The sequence below is a fragment of the Vulpes vulpes genome, chromosome 2 (assembly GCF_048418805.1).
Source record: "Vulpes vulpes isolate BD-2025 chromosome 2, VulVul3, whole genome shotgun sequence".
Classification (NCBI taxonomy): Eukaryota; Metazoa; Chordata; class Mammalia; order Carnivora; family Canidae; genus Vulpes; species Vulpes vulpes.
In genome coordinates this window covers 152074347-152093202 of record NC_132781.1, presented here as the reverse complement: position 1 = coordinate 152093202, position 18856 = coordinate 152074347, and the positions used below count along the sequence as shown (strand labels likewise).

Genomic DNA, 18856 nt, shown 5'->3' with positions numbered 1-18856 from the left:
GGGGCGCCCCGCGGGCCCGTGCCCTCGGGCTCAACGGGCGCTCGGCCCGCTCGAGGCACACCCGCTTTGCGAAGTCCCGCCGTCGGGGAGCAGAGCCGGCCTCGCTGTCCTGCGACCGCGCGGATGCGAGGGGTCGCAGTCCCAGCCGGGCGCCGCTCTCCGGGCCCTTCCGTCGTCTCCATCGCAAAGCGAGGCGAAGAGCAGTCCGGGAGGCTAAGGACGGACGGAGGGGCCGGGCGGTCTTCGGGCCCAGCGGCCCTCGGGCGCGGCGGGGCCGGCCTCCCGGGGCGCCGACGGCCGCGGGCCGCATCGCGGGCGCCCCCAGCCGCGGGGTCCGCGGGCCTCGCTCCTCCCCGGACGGGGCGGGGCGGGGAAGTCCCGCCCAGGAGGCCCGGGCCCTGGGCGGCCCCTAGGGCTGCGCCCGCCTCCTTCCTGCCGCCGCGACCCCGGGCCCCGAGGGCGGGCCTGAGCCCAGAGGAGGAGGAGGGGGAGCGGCTGGCGGGTCATGCCCTGGTCACCCCGCGCCGCGCTCCTCTGGGACGTGGTCCTGGGCTTTGGGGGCACCGCCGCCTTCCTGATCGACCTGGGCGCCGACCTGTGGGCCGCGGGCCAGTACGTGGTCAGCGGCCGCTACCTGTGGGCCGCGCTGGTGCTGGCGCTGCTGGGCCTCGCCTCGGTGGCGCTGCAGCTCTTCAGCTGGCTCTGGCTGCGCGCCGACCCCGCCGGCCTGCACGCGCCGCAGCCCCCGGGTCGCTGCCTGGCGCTGCTGCACCTCTTGCAGCTGGGCTACCTGTACAGGTGAGCACCACGCCCTCGGGCAGAGGGAGGCAGGCGCCGCGGGCTGCTAGCCCGGGGGAGGGCCGCGACACCGCGAAGGGGGCGGAAGGGAGGATCCGGACCCAGGAGAGGAAACTAAGCCCTGTGGGCACTCCTGCCCACAGGTGAGCTCCCCGCCCCTAAAGCCACAGAGGCCAGGCCGGCAGACAGCCCTCTGAGCTCCTCCTCTAGCCCTACCCTCCTGCCAACCCCGGGGAAGAAACTGAGGCACATGGTCTGGAGTCAGGCCTCTCTGGGCTCCAGTCCTCGCTAATTCACCGTCTGTGGCCTCAGGCCTGCGTTCTCGAAGCCTTTTTCCTCTTCTCTGAAAAGGCAACAGTGATGTAGAAACAGGTCTGGCAGGCGGCCTCTTGTGGGGAGTGGAGGCAAGAGCTGAGGTGCCTAGTATGGTGCTGGGCTCTTGGTGGGCTCTAGGGTAACGGCAGACTCCTTATATTTTCCATACAAAAAAAAAAAAAGTTCCTTTTTTCCCTGGGTGGGGCCTCAGGCAAGTTACTGGAGCCTCTGGGTCTCAGTTTACTCATTGTTCAGTGGGGATGGTTGTAGCGCCTGCCTCTTTTAGTAGAGATTAAATGAAATAAGATCTGTAAGTTGCTTTGAGTAAGCACTCAACAAATGTCAGCTGGCTTGATCACTTGGGTCACCGTGTATGGAGCGGGGTTGTGTGTGGCGGGGGGTGCGGGGAGCTTCAGCAGCCCTGACCCCCAGAGCAGAGCTTGTTGTTTCAATCCTTCTTTCCGAGTTTTGTTCTCTCTGCCCCAACCTCTCACCCCCAGAGCAAGTGAAAGAGCAACATGGGGTCTGACTCACTCATGTCCCTTGAGCCAGCCAGGGCTGGACACAGGCTGGGTTCCAGAAAATCTGTGTGGGTTGTACTCCTCCCCTGAACAGGCAGGGCCCTCTAGAGATGAAGAAACTGAAAGCAAGGGATCAGAGTCATGGGATGGAGTCAGGACACATATGGTCTGGGTTGGGATGGGGTGGCTGGAGCCAGGATCTGCTCTTGAATCGATTTTACAGATTCTCTCCAGGTCTTGCTTTGACAAAGCTGCATCGGGTCTTAAGGAGTGGACAAGAGGAGCTTTGATATTGCAGTTTTGCCCGAGGGGCTGCACAGGCATCAGTAACATGCTGGGCGGGCGCGAAGGAGTGCAGTTATTCGGGTCCTGGCAGGCCTCGCGGAGCCCTGAATCCGTAACTGTGTCATGCATCTTCCCTTCTCCTATTTCTGCTGAGCACGAGGCCAGCAGACTTTCCTACACTTTGGTTTTGAAAATGGGGTCTCTTTGACTAGACTGAGGCAAGGGCCTTGGGGGACCAGGGGCAGAGGCTTTTGCTGAGGGGGGAGCCCCAGCCTGGGCCTACCCGCCCTGCTCCCTTGGTGTGTTGTCAAGTCCATCCAGGGGGAAGTGACAGTAGATGACTGAATTTGCTGTGACTGAGTGGGCTCAGTAGCCCGCTGAGATCAGCTCTGTGGGGGAGATCGTGGTGCATCTTCCTACCACCTCATGCCAGTGCCAGTGGGTCACCCAGGCCTGTTTGGCCAACCTCTGGACCCCTTTAACTCTGCCTCTGTCTCCATGTCCATTACTCTGGACAGTCCTCTTAAATAGATCTGTGCTGTCACAGCTGAGGGCTCACCCCTCCACCCCTTCCTCTTCTCCACAGCCAGGGTAATCTTCCTGCAGCACCATCTGACCTATCTTGTCTGTGCTCACAAGCTCTCAATGGCTCCCCACTCCACCCTCCCCCCCGCCCCCAGAATCCTAAGAAAAATCTTATGGTTGCTAATATTTGAGAACTATCGCCCGAAGCAATTTCACAGTAAACCTTTGAAATTCACACAGCTTTGGGGCCAAATCCTGTTTCCACCATTGATTAGCTCTTTGGGCCTATTCCCCATCCGTTAAATGGGAATGTTGTCAGGAGTAAATGGTTTGTGATGACCTTAGGACACCCCGGCCAGCTGGAGCCCTGGTAGCTGGTACTGCTCCCCATTCTACGACAAAAAGCAAGTTCAGGGAGGTTAAGTCACTTGTGCCCAAGGCCCCTCAGCATGTAAGTGACAAACTAGGACTGGAGGCCACCTGCATTGACCCAGTGGGTGAGGGAAGGTGGGACGACAACACACACTAACCTGGCCCCTGGGGGCATCCGTGTCTGCCCCCCCAGGTGTGTGCAGGGGCTGCAGCAGGGGCTCCTGGTGTGGCGGCAGGAGGCGCCCTCGGAGTTTGACTTGGCTTACGCCGACTTCCTGACCCTGGACATCAGCATGCTGCGGCTCTTTGAGACCTTTTTGGAGACGACTCCACAGCTCACACTGCTGCTGGCCATTGTGTTGCAGAGCGGCCGGGCCGAGTCCTACCAGTGTGAGTGATGGGCCCGTGGCCAGTCCCCCTGTGGTGGCTTGGGAGAGCTTCTGATGAACGTCATGAGTGTTTTAACTCTTTTGTAAAGGCTGCTTAGAAAATAAGAGAATGTCCCTTAGGCAAGGTCCGAGTCCAATTTGGAAGTTCCTCCTTAGCCTCCTGAATTAGGACAAATGACAGGAATGGTGGCCGTGATGATTGAGGGCCTGCCATCAGCCAGGCACTGTGGGAGGTGCTCTCCTGTTGACATCGCTCACATGCACAGCAGCCCTGTAGGCTCACGTGCTCTCCACGTCACATGAGGGCAAAGAGGTGTTGAAAGGTGAAGTGATCTGCTCCAGGGCACGTGGCACTGGGCACTGGGCACGTGCTTCGTCTGTTGGAGCGATGTGGGTGTCTAGATCAGGGCTCCCTGGGGACAGTCTCCACTGTACATGCAGGGGTGGCAGGGAGCGAGGGAAGAGACAGATTTTTCTGACTTTTTATTTAACCAACATTTATTCGGCTGCTATTATGTGCCAGGTCCTGGGCTGCTGGGGACCCCAAGGGAGCAGAATGTTTTATACCGTGAAGGAGCTCCGAGACAAGGCAATAGATAATTACTGTGCTAAGACTCCAGACAGACAGAGTGGGTGAGGTGCTACAGGTCACCTGCAGAGTGGGGTGGGGTGCGTGGGGTCAGGATTGGTGACTCTAGGGGATAGTCAAGCTGGAGCTTGCAGGGCACGTGCTCCTGGCCTAGCGGATACTGTGGGCTAAGCTTGTCCAGGTCAGCGAATGCAGCATGCTAGGGGGACTGTGAGATATCGGCCCCGCTGAGACCTAGCATGGGGTAGTCAGAAGGGACGTTGCCACAGATCTGCTCCCGAGGTGGGGCGGAGGGGGGGGGAGGTGGGGCAGTGGCCTCCTGGGCCACAACAGGTTCCCAGTAAACCTCTGTTGATGGTGGGAAGGGGCAGGGGAGGAAGCATTCCAGAAACGTTCCAGTGCTGCTTTCATCCCTCCTCAGAGGTCCTAGTGCTTCTTGTCCAGCCTGGGCACCCAGGAGGTGGGATAGGATCTCCATCGTAAACTCTGAGCATTGAAAAATCAAAACGAAGGCCCAGGGGATCCCTGGGTGGCGCAGCGGTTTGCCGCCTGCCTTTGGCCCAGGGCATGATCCTGGAGACCCGGGATCGAATCCCACGTCGGGCTCCCGGTGCATGAAGCCTGCTTCTCCCTCTGCCTGTGTCTCTGCCTCTCTCTCTCTCTGTGTGACTATCATAAATAAAAAAACAAAAACAAAAACAAAAACAAAACGAAGGCCCAGCCTGAGCTGGGATGTTCTGTTTGTATGGCAGGGACGGTCCTCCTGACCTGGAGGGCAGCTTCAGCCACCCGCCTGTTGCCACCCCTGGGATTTCCTGCTTCCGTTTCTGAGACTACGAAAGAGGAAACTGGGATTGTTGGTTTTCAGGCCCCAGAAAGGCTGGGCTCTTCTGGGAAAGGGTTACAGGGCCCTAGAAGATGCTCAGGATGTGGCCAGGGCCCAAGGTGCCAGATGCTGGGTGACAGGGGTGCAGATGCGGGTATGTAAGTCACACAGTCCCCCACCCCAAATCCTGGAAGAATTAGCTCCATGCTAGCACCTGAAAAGTAAAGCCTTGTGGCAAAGGGCAGACTCCGTATTTGGGTCCTAGCTCTGGTTTTGGTTGTGTGAACAGGTGCTACCCAGCTGTGGTTTCCCTTCAGCAGTCGGGGGCTCTCGCACCCTCCTCAGGGTGGCTATGAGGTCGCGTGGTGTCTGCAACCCCTAGGGAGTGCCGGGCAGGCTGCCCACAGGGCTCACCTTTTTCTGCTTACTCTCTGTAGGGGTTGGCATCTGCACGTCCTTCGTGGGTATCTCGTGGGCGCTGCTTGACTACCACCGGGCCTTGCGCACCTGCCTCCCGTCCAAGTCGCTCCTGGGGCTGGGCTCCTCTGTGGTCTACTTCCTGTGGAACTTGCTGCTGCTGTGGCCCCGAGTCCTGGCCGTGGCCCTCTTCTCAGCTCTCTTCCCCCACTATGTGGCCCTGCACTTCCTGGGGCTGTGGCTGGTGCTGCTGTTCTGGGTCTGGCTTCAGGGCACAGACTTCATGCCAGACTCCTGCTCTGAGTGGCTGTACCGGGCAACGGTGGCCACCATTCTTTATTTCTCCTGGTTCAACGTGGCTGAGGGCCGCACCCGAGGCCGCGCCACCATCCACCTGGTGTTCCTCCTGAGTGACAGCGTTCTCCTGGTGGTCACCTGGGTGACCCACATCGCCTGGCTGCCCAGCGGGATCCCACTGCAGATGCTGCTGCCTGTGAGTGGCATTTGCTTCCTCTTGGGCCTGGCTCTACGGCTTGTGTACTACCGCTGGCTGCACCCTAGATGTCGCCAGGAGCCCGACCAGGTGGATGGGGCCTGGGGCCTCCGTTCCCTTGAGTGGCGTAGACTGCCTCAGAACAGGCGCATGGCCCAGCTGGCTCAGAGCTTTTTCCCCAGGGTCAGGGATGAGGCTGCTTTGCCACAGAAGGGAGAGGCGAATGGGGTCCTTTGAGGCAAGGCCAGACCCAGCAGGTTCAGAACAGATGGAATCAACTGGTAAAATGCAGAAGATAAGCTAATTTTGCTGCTATGGGTGTTGATTCATCCCAGAAGCACTTACTGCCTGATGTGCCGGGCACTGGCGACCAGAGTTGAGTAAGACAGAGGCCTGGCTTCAAGGATGAGAACAAGATGAGGACGGCTGGGCCCTGGGAGTCATGGGCTCCGATTACGTACAAGACACTTTGGGAGGAAAGAAGAGACCCCCTGCCCCACCCCCTACCCCCACCCCGCCAGCCAGTAGAGCTGGTTCCCCAAGGCTCCTAGAGCTGGCCTTTCACCTCCCTGGCCACCTCTAAACCAATTGGTGAAGGTGCTGTCCCAGCGCCCGGCTCCCCGATCCTGGGCTAGAAGGCCCAGGATCTCCGGGACTTGTTCAGAATCTTCCTTTCTGCCCCACCTGTCACTCTGTTCATCTGACAAATGTTTACCGAGAGCAACTTCTGTGCCTGGAATATTCTATCCTTGGAACCTGGAACAAGATGAGCTGCCACCCAAGCTTCATGCCTTGCCCTCTCCAGCTACTCCTGAGTAGGCTGCCATGCGGGAAGCCAGGGGTGTCCAACTGGCCACCCTGGCAGCCTCCCCAAGGCCTCGGTACAGCTGGCCCAGCCTCTGGCCCTGCTCTCACGCAGCCACCTTTCAACCAAGTGCTTGTGAATCTGTTGTCTGGGCCATGCCTCAGCCCGGAGAGTATTTTTATACTTTAGGCAGTACACTTTCTACCTCAGAGTCTATGTGAGAGGAAGAGAAGGGGTGTGCATATGTGTCTCTGCAAGTGAAGGACGTGTATGTGTTGTTTTTGTTTAACAGTATTATTATTAAAACCTCATGAAACCCTCCAACCTGGTTGTGTCATTAAATCTACAGTGTTCAAAGACACTTGGAAAGAAGGGTCCAGGGACATGAAGTCCATCCTTAGAATTGGTAAGGGCCCTGGGACCAGACAAGAGGGCTGGTGTAGGCAGGATTTCTCAACCTTGTTTTCCAAGTTTCAGGAGCTGGTAAGCCATTGTGGGGTTGATTGTTGCCAGGCGGGCATCAGAACCCAGATCTGGACCGACCCTAGTGCATGCAGCTTTGCTGCTAGGCCTGGCTGGAGTAGCCACAGACACCTCTGCTAACACGAAGTGAGTCCCAGAGCCCGGGTGAAGAAAGGTACCTGTGCTGGGAGCTCAGGGAGGGTGTAAGTGAAGAGGCAGCTTCGGGGATGTGGGTGTGGGCAATGATGCCAGGGCGGTGGGACTTCTGTTGCTCTGGAAGATCTGTGGTTGGAGAAACCAGGGAACAGGGAAAGGGCACAGAGACAGAAAAAAAAAAGTGGCGGTCATCCATGTGAGGGGATCCAAGACAGTTTAAGTTCTAGTATTCTTTTTAGTGAAGACACAATAAACAGAAGTCAAACTGTTGGAGATAGCATAGATGTGGGGGAGGGCACAGGGAGAGGGTGAATGTGGGCTGTGGGTGGGGGTTAGGTTTTGTGTAGAATGGCCAGGGAAGGCCTCCCTGAGAAACGGATTCAGCCCTAAAGGAGGGAGGGCGAGGAGCATCCAGATGCACACTGTCCCAAGGACCAAATCAGCAGTGTCCGGCGGGAGGCTTGCGCAGCTTTATGGGCAGGCCCAGGATGAGAGATGGGTGGGGTGTGGGAGGGGGAGCCCTGGGGAGATGATGATGGTGCTTTTTGACATAGAAAGGGAAGGTGGAAAGGATCTCCAGGATCATGTTGTCCAGTGATTTCCAGATTTGAATATCACGGACCAGGGGCACCTGGGTGGCTCGGTGGTGGAGCATCCCTTCAGCTCAGGGTGTGATCCTGGGGTCCTGGGATTGAGTTCCGCATAGGGTTCCCTACAGGGAGCCTGCTTCTCTCTGTCTTTCATGAATAAATAAATAAAATCTTTAGGGGATCCCTGGGTGGCGCAGCGGTTTGGCGCCTGCCTTTGGCCCAGGGCGCGATCCTGGAGACCCGGGATCGAATCCCACGTCGGGCTCCCGGTGCATGGAGCCTGCTTCTCCCTCTGCCTGTGTCTCTGCCTCTCTCTCTCAGTCTCTCTCTCTCTCTGTGACTATCGTAAAAAAAAAAAAAAAAAAAAGTATCACGGAGCAGTAAAAAGGCCAACATGGTTGCTGACTTAATTGTAACAAAAAAAGGTGGTAAAAACTACCATCTGTTATCTTTATCATCTCTTACAGGAGATAAAGGCCTCAGAAAAGGGACCATTCTTGTAATCAAATATATTTAAATACATATAAACACATCCATAAGTGAAATCATTAGAATTTCTCTCAAATCAAGGGTTGAGACCCTAGAGGGTGGATTTAGTGCCTAACCTAGCCTTGGACATGGGTCCTAAGGGTTTCACTGAAACAAAGATTGACGTTATTTACTCTTCCAAGCTTCTTGTTATATGTAGAGATTAGGTTCAGGGGAGATGCCATATATGCCCAAATAGAAGACACAGGTTTAGGCAATTCCCTACTTTCCCCTGACAAAAATCCCAAAGATGTGTTTTTAATGTTTTGGTGAAACTCTCGTCTATAATCACTAAATTGCCAAATAATGGTAGTATGTACCTAAATTAAAACATAGAGTGTAACACCTAAATCTATGGAATGAAACAGTCACTTCATTTGTATATAAAGCTTACAGAATTATATATATATATTTTTTTAATTTTTATTTATGATAGTCACAGAGAGAGAGAGAGAGAGAGAGAGAGAGAGAGAGAGGCAGAGACACAGGCAGAGGGAGAAGCAGGCTCCATGCACCGGGAGCCCGATGTGGGATTCGATCCCGGGTCTCCAGGATCGCGCCCCGGGCCAAAGGCAGGCGCCAAACCGCTGCGCCACCCAGGGATCCCCAGAATTATATTTTTAAAAAAAAGATGACAGTGACGTTATTTGCAGTTAGAAATTGCCTTTCAAGATTCCCACCAAGAATTTTTTTTTAAAGGTCAAGAAACTTGTTTTTGAAGAATAAAACCATCCTGAATTACTAATTTGTACCTGCCAGTAAAAGGTTTTTGAGAAATACACAGATGTTATACTTACTATACACGAGATGTTTACTCCTAGTGCTTAAAAAGCAAATAATACTCTAGTATTTGTACTTACGGCCAAGTAAAGATGTAACAACTAACAAGTTTGCTTCAACTATGATGTGGCTAGAAATATGTACCTTCTGGTGCAAACATTTAAAGCCTAGAATATAAGGTAAGTCCCTTTTCTAAAGGGGAATTAATTTGGAGGAAAATACATCTTAGAGTCTGACGCGTGTACTTAGAAGCTAGACTCGAATTCCGGCCTCCTTCGTTGGAATAAAAGGCAAAGGGATTCTCGACTGTTTCCCAGACAAGTTAGTGACAGATCCAAATATGAAGAAATGAAATGAGATACGGTAGTTGATGTGACAGGAAATCAGGCCAAATCAAGCGAGGTTTGATATCAGTTTGTCAGTTTTATTGCTTTTGCATTTTAAGCTCATCACAGCAAGGTATCGATTTCTCTTTAATAATTATATTTCAGCACATTTGACAGCAAATGAAACCTCTTATCATTCCAGTCCTAAATTTTAAAAAGCAATAGGTTTTAGAAACAATTAATAAACTTTCCCTTGCAAGTTATTTTAAAATATTTATTTCCCCATGTACATTTATTTATACCAAATGGGTTAATTTGTTTTTGTTTTTGATGAAATGGATGACTGGGTTATTGAAGGGTGCCATCTTTCTAATGAGCTCTTCAGGTTTTTTTATGAAGCCCTACTTAGCCTACTTAGCTGGGCAACTGGGCTGATCCTACTCAGAAAAGACACAGGAGCAAACTGTATAGAAAATAAAAACTTTATTTTTTTCAAGTTTATAAGATAGTTCCCATTACATATAACATTATGGTCAAGGACTCTACACAGCCACGAATGCCCGCAGTCACATAAATATATCTGATCCACTCAATGCCTTTTCCTGCTAAATGAGGCATCTGAGGTCCAGAGGGTCATGTTTTGAGTAAAAGTTGTCCTTAATGAGATGGCTCCCGTCAGTGCATTAGGAACTAGCCACGGAGCCTTGCTTGCTGGAGCTAACTCAGAGGAGAGGAAGGGGCAGAGGGACTGCAAATCGGGGATGGGACAGAACGAGATTTTTCTCTCATAGTTTAAGATATTTTAGAGTCTCAGAATTCAGATTTAGCTTCTTTGTAAGTGTGAACATCTGGGGAGTTCCAAGTTTTGGATGAAAAAGGAAGCCAATTTAGTTGTAAGAAATAGAAGCCTGCTTAGGAAGGGCCTTAACTAGCCCCCTTCTATAGGAGTGAGGAAAGGAAGGCCCAAGCTCACCACCCTTGGCTTAGACCTTTATTCTCCCAGGAAGAGGAAGCATGTGGCCCCCCCCCCCTCTCCCCCATGGTTCAGTGGCACTGACACCCATTCAAGGTAGTGAACATCTAGATGCTCCATACGCTGCAGCTAGAGTTTGCCAATCAGAATCTACTTGGAGCTTTAAAAGTGAGTTTGTATAAACTTTTTGAACAAGCTGTGGCACAGGTATCCCGGGACACTAGCTTTGCCCCCCAACTTACAGAGCAGAAGACAGGAACACCCCAAACCAAATAAAAGCCCAAATAGGCATCTAAATTTGGAACAGGCATCTATTCTCCTGGACACCACCAGCTGCCCCAGGGGCATTGGACAGGGTGATGCTAAGGCACAGTCAGTTTTACATTCGAAAAGTCAAGCCACCTCTTAAACCCAGGACACATCTGACAACTCCAGGTCCCATACCAGAGACAGTCCTCACTGTGAAATGTGCAGACCCATTTTGTAGAACCCACAGTGCCCAGCTGGGGGAAAGACTGATCACATGGCCAATTTCAAGGGTATACTTTCTAGCAAAGAGGGTTTCCCCCTGAAGAAATGACTCATGGTATCCTTTTGCCCTGAGCTTCTAAGAACTCTTGGTGCTACCCACTTATTTTCCTTTCCAGCTCTTTGTGCTGGGGAGGAAGAAAACACAGGGTAAAAGGAGGACACTGTGTTCCCTGGACAACTCATTTTGGCAAAGAGGAATCAGGAAGCTCTCATTTTCTGTCTGTCCTATAACGAGGGCAGCAACCATCAAAAAAAGAAAAAAAAAAGCAGAGGTTGCTCTGCTCAGTAGAGCTCCTCACCTCTTGTAGCCAATTTCAAGTTCCTTTTGCAGGCAGTCAGGGCAAGGGTGGGGAGTGGGGGATAAATGCCATTGAAAGAGGAGTCCAAGTCATATTACAGGGATAAAGAGCTTCTCCCAAAGGGCAGGGAGAGGAAAGTGTTTGTGTGTGGACCTGTGTGCATGATGGGGGTACCATTCCACAGCCTCAAAAGCCTGAAGTACAGCACCAACTACATGGCCTATGTCCAGTGCAGAGAACCAACAGTTATACTGTCAGTATGGGGAGAGCTTGGGGCCTGGAAGAAAGGCCCCTCATAGAGCTTTCTAAGGTCAATTATCAAGCAAAGCAGAGCAGCATGTGGATAACTATGCTGAACACAGACCACAGAAGGCTGGCCTCAGACTACATGCCTCATATCTTCCCCACCTGCCAAAGGAGACTGGGTCAGAGACGCAGCTAAGTAATAAGCACTGACTTCAGCTCCTCCCCCAAAACTGCTTCCCTAAAATTGAGTAATGGAGCACTTTCTCAATGAGCTCTGAAGGAATGTGTCTATCAGTCAGTCTTTGTCTGTTGCCATCTGGGTGGCCTGGCATTGGAAGGAGCCGGGCCCCTTTGTGCCGCAACATCTCTGGAAATGGATATGCAGAATCTCTAGGGGTGAGCAATTACAGCTGGGGTTGGTCAAGGGATGCCTCCTGCTGAGGACCCAGACTACACACCTGAGGTGCTTATATGATCGCTTCTTCATGCCGTCTGGGAGAGGCTGAACTTCCTCAGCTCTAGGAATTTTGTCCTGAGCAGATGCCCACATTGGTCTTGGAGAGATGGAGCATCCAGACACAGCTAGGCTGCAAGGTTGGGATTAGTTGCCTGGCACCCACCAATCTTCCCAGAGGTCAGGGTGAGATGTTCCTGCATTTGGCCCAGGATTAAAATTTCAGGCATGGAGTAGGGTTCCAGCACTCTCATTTAAATCAGGAAAGTCTTTCTGGCCTTCTAGTTTCCCATTTTAGAACAAGATTTGAGAAGCAGGAAGGGTGTTCCATGGGAAAAATGGGTTTTGATCACAGCAATCTGTTCTTCAGTTTCAGGCAGAGATTTGGGTAAATATAGGCCCAAAATACCTTTCTTGGCTTAAGGGCTTCAAAGGAAGTCAAATGTAGTTAGAAGTCTGTTTTTAGACTTAACTTCTTAGATCCAAAGCTGAGGGACTGGCCAGAGCTGCATGGAAGTGGATGTGAGGTACAGGGGGCAGGAAAGGGGTAAGAGTCTAGTACTGATGACTAAGAAGGAAGAGAAGGTTGTAGGGGTGTCTGCTGGGAAGTGTGCTTCTCTGCAGGAGGAAAAGGTGGAATCTTCTTGTTTCAAGAGCCAAAGAAGCAGAAATTCCTCAGAAGCCTTAGTCCTTTCCCTACAGTTTGGAGGTAAGCCCTCTGGGATGCAGTCTTTGAATAAAAGTCAAGCTGAAGGCTTAGAATTTACTGTCTTAAAAGGGGGCATTTCTAGAGTTGTGCCATTTGGTTAAAGGGGAACAGGGATTGGGATGGGGACTAAGGCTTCTAGGATGGGAAATACCAAAGCCTAAAGTTAATCAGTATTCAGTGCCCCACAGTTCAGCAAACTAGGAGATGGAAGAACGGGAAGGAAACCACCCTAGAGAGCAGACCACTGGAGCAGCTAAAGAGGTGCTACTGTCACAGAGAGGTATTTTAGATATTTCAATTGCTATTTTCCAAGGAAACTTTACACACCCCTTTCTTGCTAGAAAAAGAAAGGAGGGAAAACCTGCTTCAGAGACCAGACCCTTAACTATAAAAATAACATATACATTCCCTGGGAATATTTTCTAGAGCTAAGGAGATTACAAAGACTGCAAGAGATGGTATCACAAAAGTCTGCCATGTTTATCCTGTTACCGCAAGTCCAGAACAGTTCTCAAACTGGGCACGAACTAAGAGTGCAACTCTGCCCCAAGAATTTCCTTTTCTTTTCTTCATTTTTTTGAGACAAAATAAAATGAAACAAAAAACAGAAGAATTAAAAGCACTGTAGCTGCGGTGAGTCTATTGTTCTCTCAATCCAACTGTCTCCTGCCTCTACGAGGATGAACACAGGGCTGCAGCTCACTCTTGGCAAAAAAAAAAAAAGCTTCGTCCCTTGCAGCTGTTGGTTCTGATTGTGTTCTCGCCAGCATTCCATGGAGAAAGAGAGAGAGACACACACACACAGAGACAGAGACAGAGAGAGAGTTCCCAGATGGTTCCGGTCTCTAGCTCCCTTGAGGAATAAAAAGGAGCTCATGGGGAAAGGTCTTCATTCCAGTTCTCAGAGAAAATCAAGCTCCAAAGCCTGGTGGAGGGACACTAGGTCTCCATGGTTTGTGATTCTCCAGAAAGGCATGTTGTGCTGGAAGATAGGAGGACAGTTGATTAGCCCAACTTCTTTTGCGAACTTATATTTACCTATATATACCTCTTCCTCTCCCCAAGATACTTGGGAACACTCTCTCCTCCTGCCCACCTTATAGGGCTGTTACAGGATCAAGTCAGTCACATGTGTAAGGATTTTGTACACGCCAGGATACTTTACAAATGTGAGAGATTTTTATCAGGTCTTCAGTTGTAACTCTGCTTTTATGATATATACTTGTTCTAGCCATTACATAGGGTCTTTAGGATCAAATAAAATGACCCATGTAAGACATTACAACTAATATTGTATTTTCTTATAGATGGGTCAGTCTTCTGTAAGTTTCAGAGCTACAAAGCTTAAATATTCTTCACAACTAAGATCACAAATCTAAGAAATATGATCCCATTTACTATATTGTCAAAATCATGTCCAGGAGACCATGTGCTGTTGTGGAAGCCACATTTTAAAGAAAGGATTTGAAAAATCGAAGTATTGGAAACCATGTTCAATGAAGCTAAAGGGGATTTGCTTTACTGATCATTTTGCTCAAACTGGTTGCAAGTCACCCAAAATACTGAAGTTTTATTACAATAGTTCTTTGGCAGTAAGCTCAGCGTTTTTCAAGCATGTGGCTGCACATAATATTTAAAAGGCTTTTAATATGCCGAAGAGGAAACAGACTTGTTACGTTGTGCTCATGACTAGGCCCAGGATGTGAAAGAGACACAAGTTTTAGTTTAGTGGAAGGAGGAACATCCTAACAGCTTGAGTGACTTCACAGAAGAGGATACCCAGGAAGCAGTCTCTGCATCCTTGGGTTTATTCAAGTAAGGACTAGAAAGTCTTCTACCAAAGGGCTACAGAAAAGGTCCCTCACAGGGTAGAGGCTGAACTGGATAGAGCTCTAAGGCATCTTCCCGTGGGTATATTCTATGGTAGATGACTACAGGCATCAGCTTAGCGGCACCAACTCTGCTAATGACTTAAGTTGTTCTTTATCTCCCCAACTCCCTTCTTCAAACCAAGCAGCACTATTGCCTCCATCCACTAGTGTCTTTCCTAGAGCGCAACAAGCACTTCAGAATCAAAGCCTTAGAAATAACACATTAAAAAAAAAAAAAAGTCCTTGAATTGCTACATAAAATGGTAAATGAAAACATAATGAGGTAATAGTGCCACCTGATTATCAATCTCAGTTTATTAATAGTTGAAGTTTTTACATTAAGTGATGAAGAAGAAAAGCAGGACAGCTAATCCTAGTTGGCAACCTTCCACTTCTAAACCTAAGAAGCAGAGTTGCTGGAAGGAACCAGAGTAGAGGAAAAGAACTTTTGTAGATTCATTTAATAAATGCAGATGAGGAAACTCAAAGAGAAGTAAACTGTCCAAAGTCACACAGCTAATAAATGGATAAGATCTGACCCAGTCTAATTTTAGATTCCATAGGCAAGACTCTTTCATCCACCATTTCCTGTAATGAGAAGAGGTGGCCTGGAGTTGGGACCTGCACAGCAGAATAATCTTTTCTGGGCTCAAAAGCAGAAAGGAGTTTATCCAAAGAACTTTCACTTGATTGTATTGGCCTCTACCAGGTTTAATGATGGGGGTCTCTCCAGCAAGGCTCAATGATTTTAAGATTTCTGAGTGGCAGGGAGGAGAGAGAAAGGAAGGATCTAACAACTTATAGGGAAAATTCTATTTGGGGAAAAAAGGAACCTCTTTCTTTAAAGAAAAGGGAAAACATTATAATGCATAAGACTACTAAGATTTCTGACTTTTACCATTTCTCTAACTGCTTGATGCATTACCACATGGATTATTCTCTTAACCATGGTTACCTGTTTGGCTGCAATTTCTTCATCTCGCCCATCTCCAATCACTACGTATGTGACTTTCTTTCCAAACCTAGACACAATTCTCTCGAAGCAGCTCTCCTTACCTGATAAGAAAAATAAATTTCCCATTAGGATAGTCTCCCTACCTTTTTTCAGCACCAAAGAGGGCTGCTGCTGGTTCACCTGCCTAAGCTTAGACAAAACAAGTGGCAGCCCAAGTAATTTGTCTGGTGGGGAATACGGGTGGCCGCAGGAGATCCAGCAGGCCTGCTACCCAAAAAATGTGAAATTGTGCTATTAAGATGACAACAGACTTCCTAGGCATTGTTCTTTTTAGGTTCTTATTTTAATCTGCATACTGAGGGTAAAATCCCTAAGATCTTAGTGTGGGGATTTTTTTTTTTTTTTAGTAGGGTCCATGCCCAGCACAGGTTTGAACTCATGACCCTGAGATCAAGGTCTGAACTGAGATCAAGAGTTGGATGCTTGGGGCACCTGCATGGTTCAATGGTTGAGCGTCTGCCTTTGGCTCAGGTCATGATCCCAGGGTCCTGGGATTGAGTCCCGCATCGGGCTCCTGCAGGGAACCTACTTCTCCCCTGCCTATGTCTGCCTCTTTCTCTGTCTCTCATGAATAAATAAATAAAATCTTAAAAAAAAAAGGGGGATGCTTGACTGAGTCACCCAGGCACCCCTTAGTGTGGGGAATTTTTATAAATGGGAAGCAAAGGGGCCTAGGCAGTGTGAGAGCTGGGAATACCACCTCCCTCTTCCATATCTCCTGTAGCCTACAAAGCAGTTCTCAAGGGATTCCTTTAATGAACTCTCAAAATAATCCAGTGAGATGAGTATCATTTCCCTACTGTAAAGATGAAAATGGAGCTGAAAGGATTAGTTACTTGTCCCAGATCACAAACAAGCTAGTAGCTATATTTTGGGCTCTAGGTTCCAATCTAGGCTCTAGCTATCTTGCTATGATATAAGAATGATTTCAGAGGGAACCTGTTTTAGTGTAGGAAAAAAAAAAAAGTGGAAGCATAAGGTCCTGATTTCTTGTTGGTAACAAGAAATAGGCAAACAGCCATTTCCTCCAATTCTTCACTTTCCAGAAACAGTCCTTAGGCCAGAATCTTATGTCTTTCAGTGGGGGAATAGCCCCAGAGTACCAATGAATATGGCAGTAAATCTGTCACATCCAGAATATCCTATTATACTTTGTAACGTCAGCTGAGATAGTGTCTCTCTGAAATTGACCTTGGGGAAGGGTGATTTCAAGCCATGGTAGACAGCTGAGAAACATGGCAGTGTATCAAAATTCAAATCCCATCTGGAACACACTGGAAACATGCACTGATGATAATGCTGTGGAAAGATACTTTATTTGCGTAAATAGAAAGGAAATTATTTCCTTTGCTCTTATTTCCCTGTTTCTGCCACCTTCTTCAGTTAAGCAAGGTCCTAACTCTGCTTTCTTCTTCATCCTTTCTTCCTGCAAGATCCAGGGACTTGGCACCAGGGTTCCTGTGTGAACAAGAAAAAAGTGCCTCTTCCCCAAGGCACTTGTCTGCCATCTGCTGGAAAATTGTTGTAATAAACATATAAATACATGAATTTGAGATGACTACATCAAAACTGACAACCTATCCACCCATACTCAGAAGTCCTGCTTGGCACATGTGAGCAACTGCAAGTCTTTGAAACTCCTAGCCTAATTGGCACCTCAAACCAGGTGAACTAGTCACCTGAACCAAATTCTGGACCATTTTGGGCTTTAGCCTCCCACTTGCAATAAAAAGCTTGGCTCAGGTGCACGTAGGTCCCTTTAAGTGCTAAGGTTTTACAATAGCATTGTCAAGCCTGACATTGAAATCAAGCAATGCAGTCAATGTTTGCAGAATAAATACACATTAATCTCATAAATGATTCAGTAGATGACTGCAGTCCATGTCTTGAGCCCTAATTCAAACATTAAATAGTTCAACTAATAAATTTTTATTACGTTCAAAGTGTTGAAGAGCTGTTCGCGTAATTCCATGCCAAATATTACATCCTTACAATCTAAGCCAACCTCTGCCAGATCCAATCTCCTTTATGATCTGTTTATAGAAAACCTTAAGTCAGAGTTTAGATTTTTTCCCGTAAGACCCAACAAAGGGAATGTCTCATATTTAAAGGACAAGGACATAGAAAGATTTTTGTCATGGCATGTAATGATCAAGGATGAAATACATTTAGGAATGTCTCCTCTAAAAGGATGGAGACAGAAAGATTTATTAGCAGCTCAAAGTGAAGAAGTAGCTATATAAAAAAATGACTCCCATACTGTTGGTAAATATACTTCCTCCATTTTACACTCTCAAAACAATCCTGAAGATGAGCCCTGCATTCAGGAGGATATGGCCAATGATCACTCAGCTTACCAAGTATCAGACAACTAAATCTGTAACAGCAAGACCAACTAAACCTTTGGAGAATATTAGCTTTCTGGGATTCCTGAAACAATTTTGAGAATTCTTTTTATTTATTATTATTATTAATTATTATTTTAAGATCTTATTTGAGAGAGAGAGAGGGGGGGGGGGAGAGAGAGAGAGAGAGAGAGAGAGAGAGAGAGAGAGCAGAAACACAGGCAGAGGGAGAAGCAGGCTCCATACAGGGAGCCTGATGTGGGATTTGATCCTGGGACTCCAGGATCACGCCCTGGGCAGAAGGCAGGCACAAAACTGCTGAGCCACCCAGGGATTCCGAGAATTCTTTTTAATATCCAAGATAACGGGGTGGCCATTTAGAGAACCTTAACTCGAAATCATTTCAGAGGAAGAAAACAAGTATTTCTTCTCCTTACTCCCACTTCACAGTTCTGTAAAGGAAAGCCTCAATTCTCTCACTGTGGTTATCAAGGTCCAGGTACCTATTGCTTTGCAAATTAGCTCTGGGTGAAATGAGACTGAGAAAAATTACCAAATAAACACAGGTACTGTCAAAGGGGATAAAATCATTCCCATTAGTTGGATGAGCCTTTGGATGTCAGGACTCAGTATAACAAGGACTACAGAGAATTTACCTTTCAGATTTTGAAACGCATAGTGAAGCAGTGGCAGTGATACCAAAACACAAAGGGGAGTGGGTTTCCTTCAATTCCTTGTAAATGAAATAACTAAACATACAGAATAAGGAGAATAAAAATAAATTCTTGTATATCTACCACCAACTCACTTTTGTCAAATCGTAACACTGTACATAAAAAAATAAGAATAATGAGATATTACAGATTTGATTTTCTGTGTACCCCTATCTGTTGACCCTTCATTTATCTGAGTATATATATCCATAAACAATATATGGTTACATGGTTATGTACGTTTTTACCCTTTAGATAAATGATACACTCTGTACATATCTACAATGTGTTTTTGTGTTAAACACTGTTTTTCATATTAATCCTTATAGATGTTATGTAGTTTTAGTTCATTTACTTTTTTAAAAAACATATTTATTTGAGATAGAGAGAGAGCACAAGCAGGGGGAGCAGCAGGCAGAGGGAGAGGGAGAAGCAGGCTCTTTGCTGAGCAGACAGCTTGACATGGGGCTCCATCCCAGGACCCTAGAACCATGACCTGAATTGAAGGCAGATGCTTAACCGA

At 48.5% G+C, this 18856-nt stretch overlaps 2 protein-coding genes across 4 annotated transcripts in view; one reads left to right on the top strand and one right to left on the bottom strand.

The window, feature by feature from the left end:
* The first annotated feature begins 388 nt into the window (after positions 1-388).
* Positions 389-6659, top strand: XKR8 (XK related 8). The gene is made up of 3 exons (XM_026014524.2): positions 389-798; positions 3010-3206; positions 5058-6659. Exons 1-3 carry the CDS (start codon positions 506-508, stop codon positions 5765-5767), a joined length of 1200 nt encoding a protein of 399 aa, XP_025870309.2. The 5' UTR covers positions 389-505; the 3' UTR covers positions 5768-6659.
* Positions 6660-9254: 2595 nt separating this feature from the next.
* Positions 9255-18856, bottom strand: part of EYA3 (EYA transcriptional coactivator and phosphatase 3) — a 99369-nt gene continuing 89767 nt past the window's right edge. For all 3 annotated transcript variants that reach the window (XM_026014346.2, XM_026014347.2, XM_072750585.1), the window contains 2 exons: positions 15216-15316; positions 9255-13371 (listed from right to left, as the gene is read on the bottom strand). In XM_026014346.2, the coding sequence (XP_025870131.1) occupies positions 13291-13371; positions 15216-15316 (182 nt within the window). In that variant the 3' untranslated portion in view covers positions 9255-13290. The remainder of the gene's footprint in view (positions 13372-15215; positions 15317-18856) is intronic.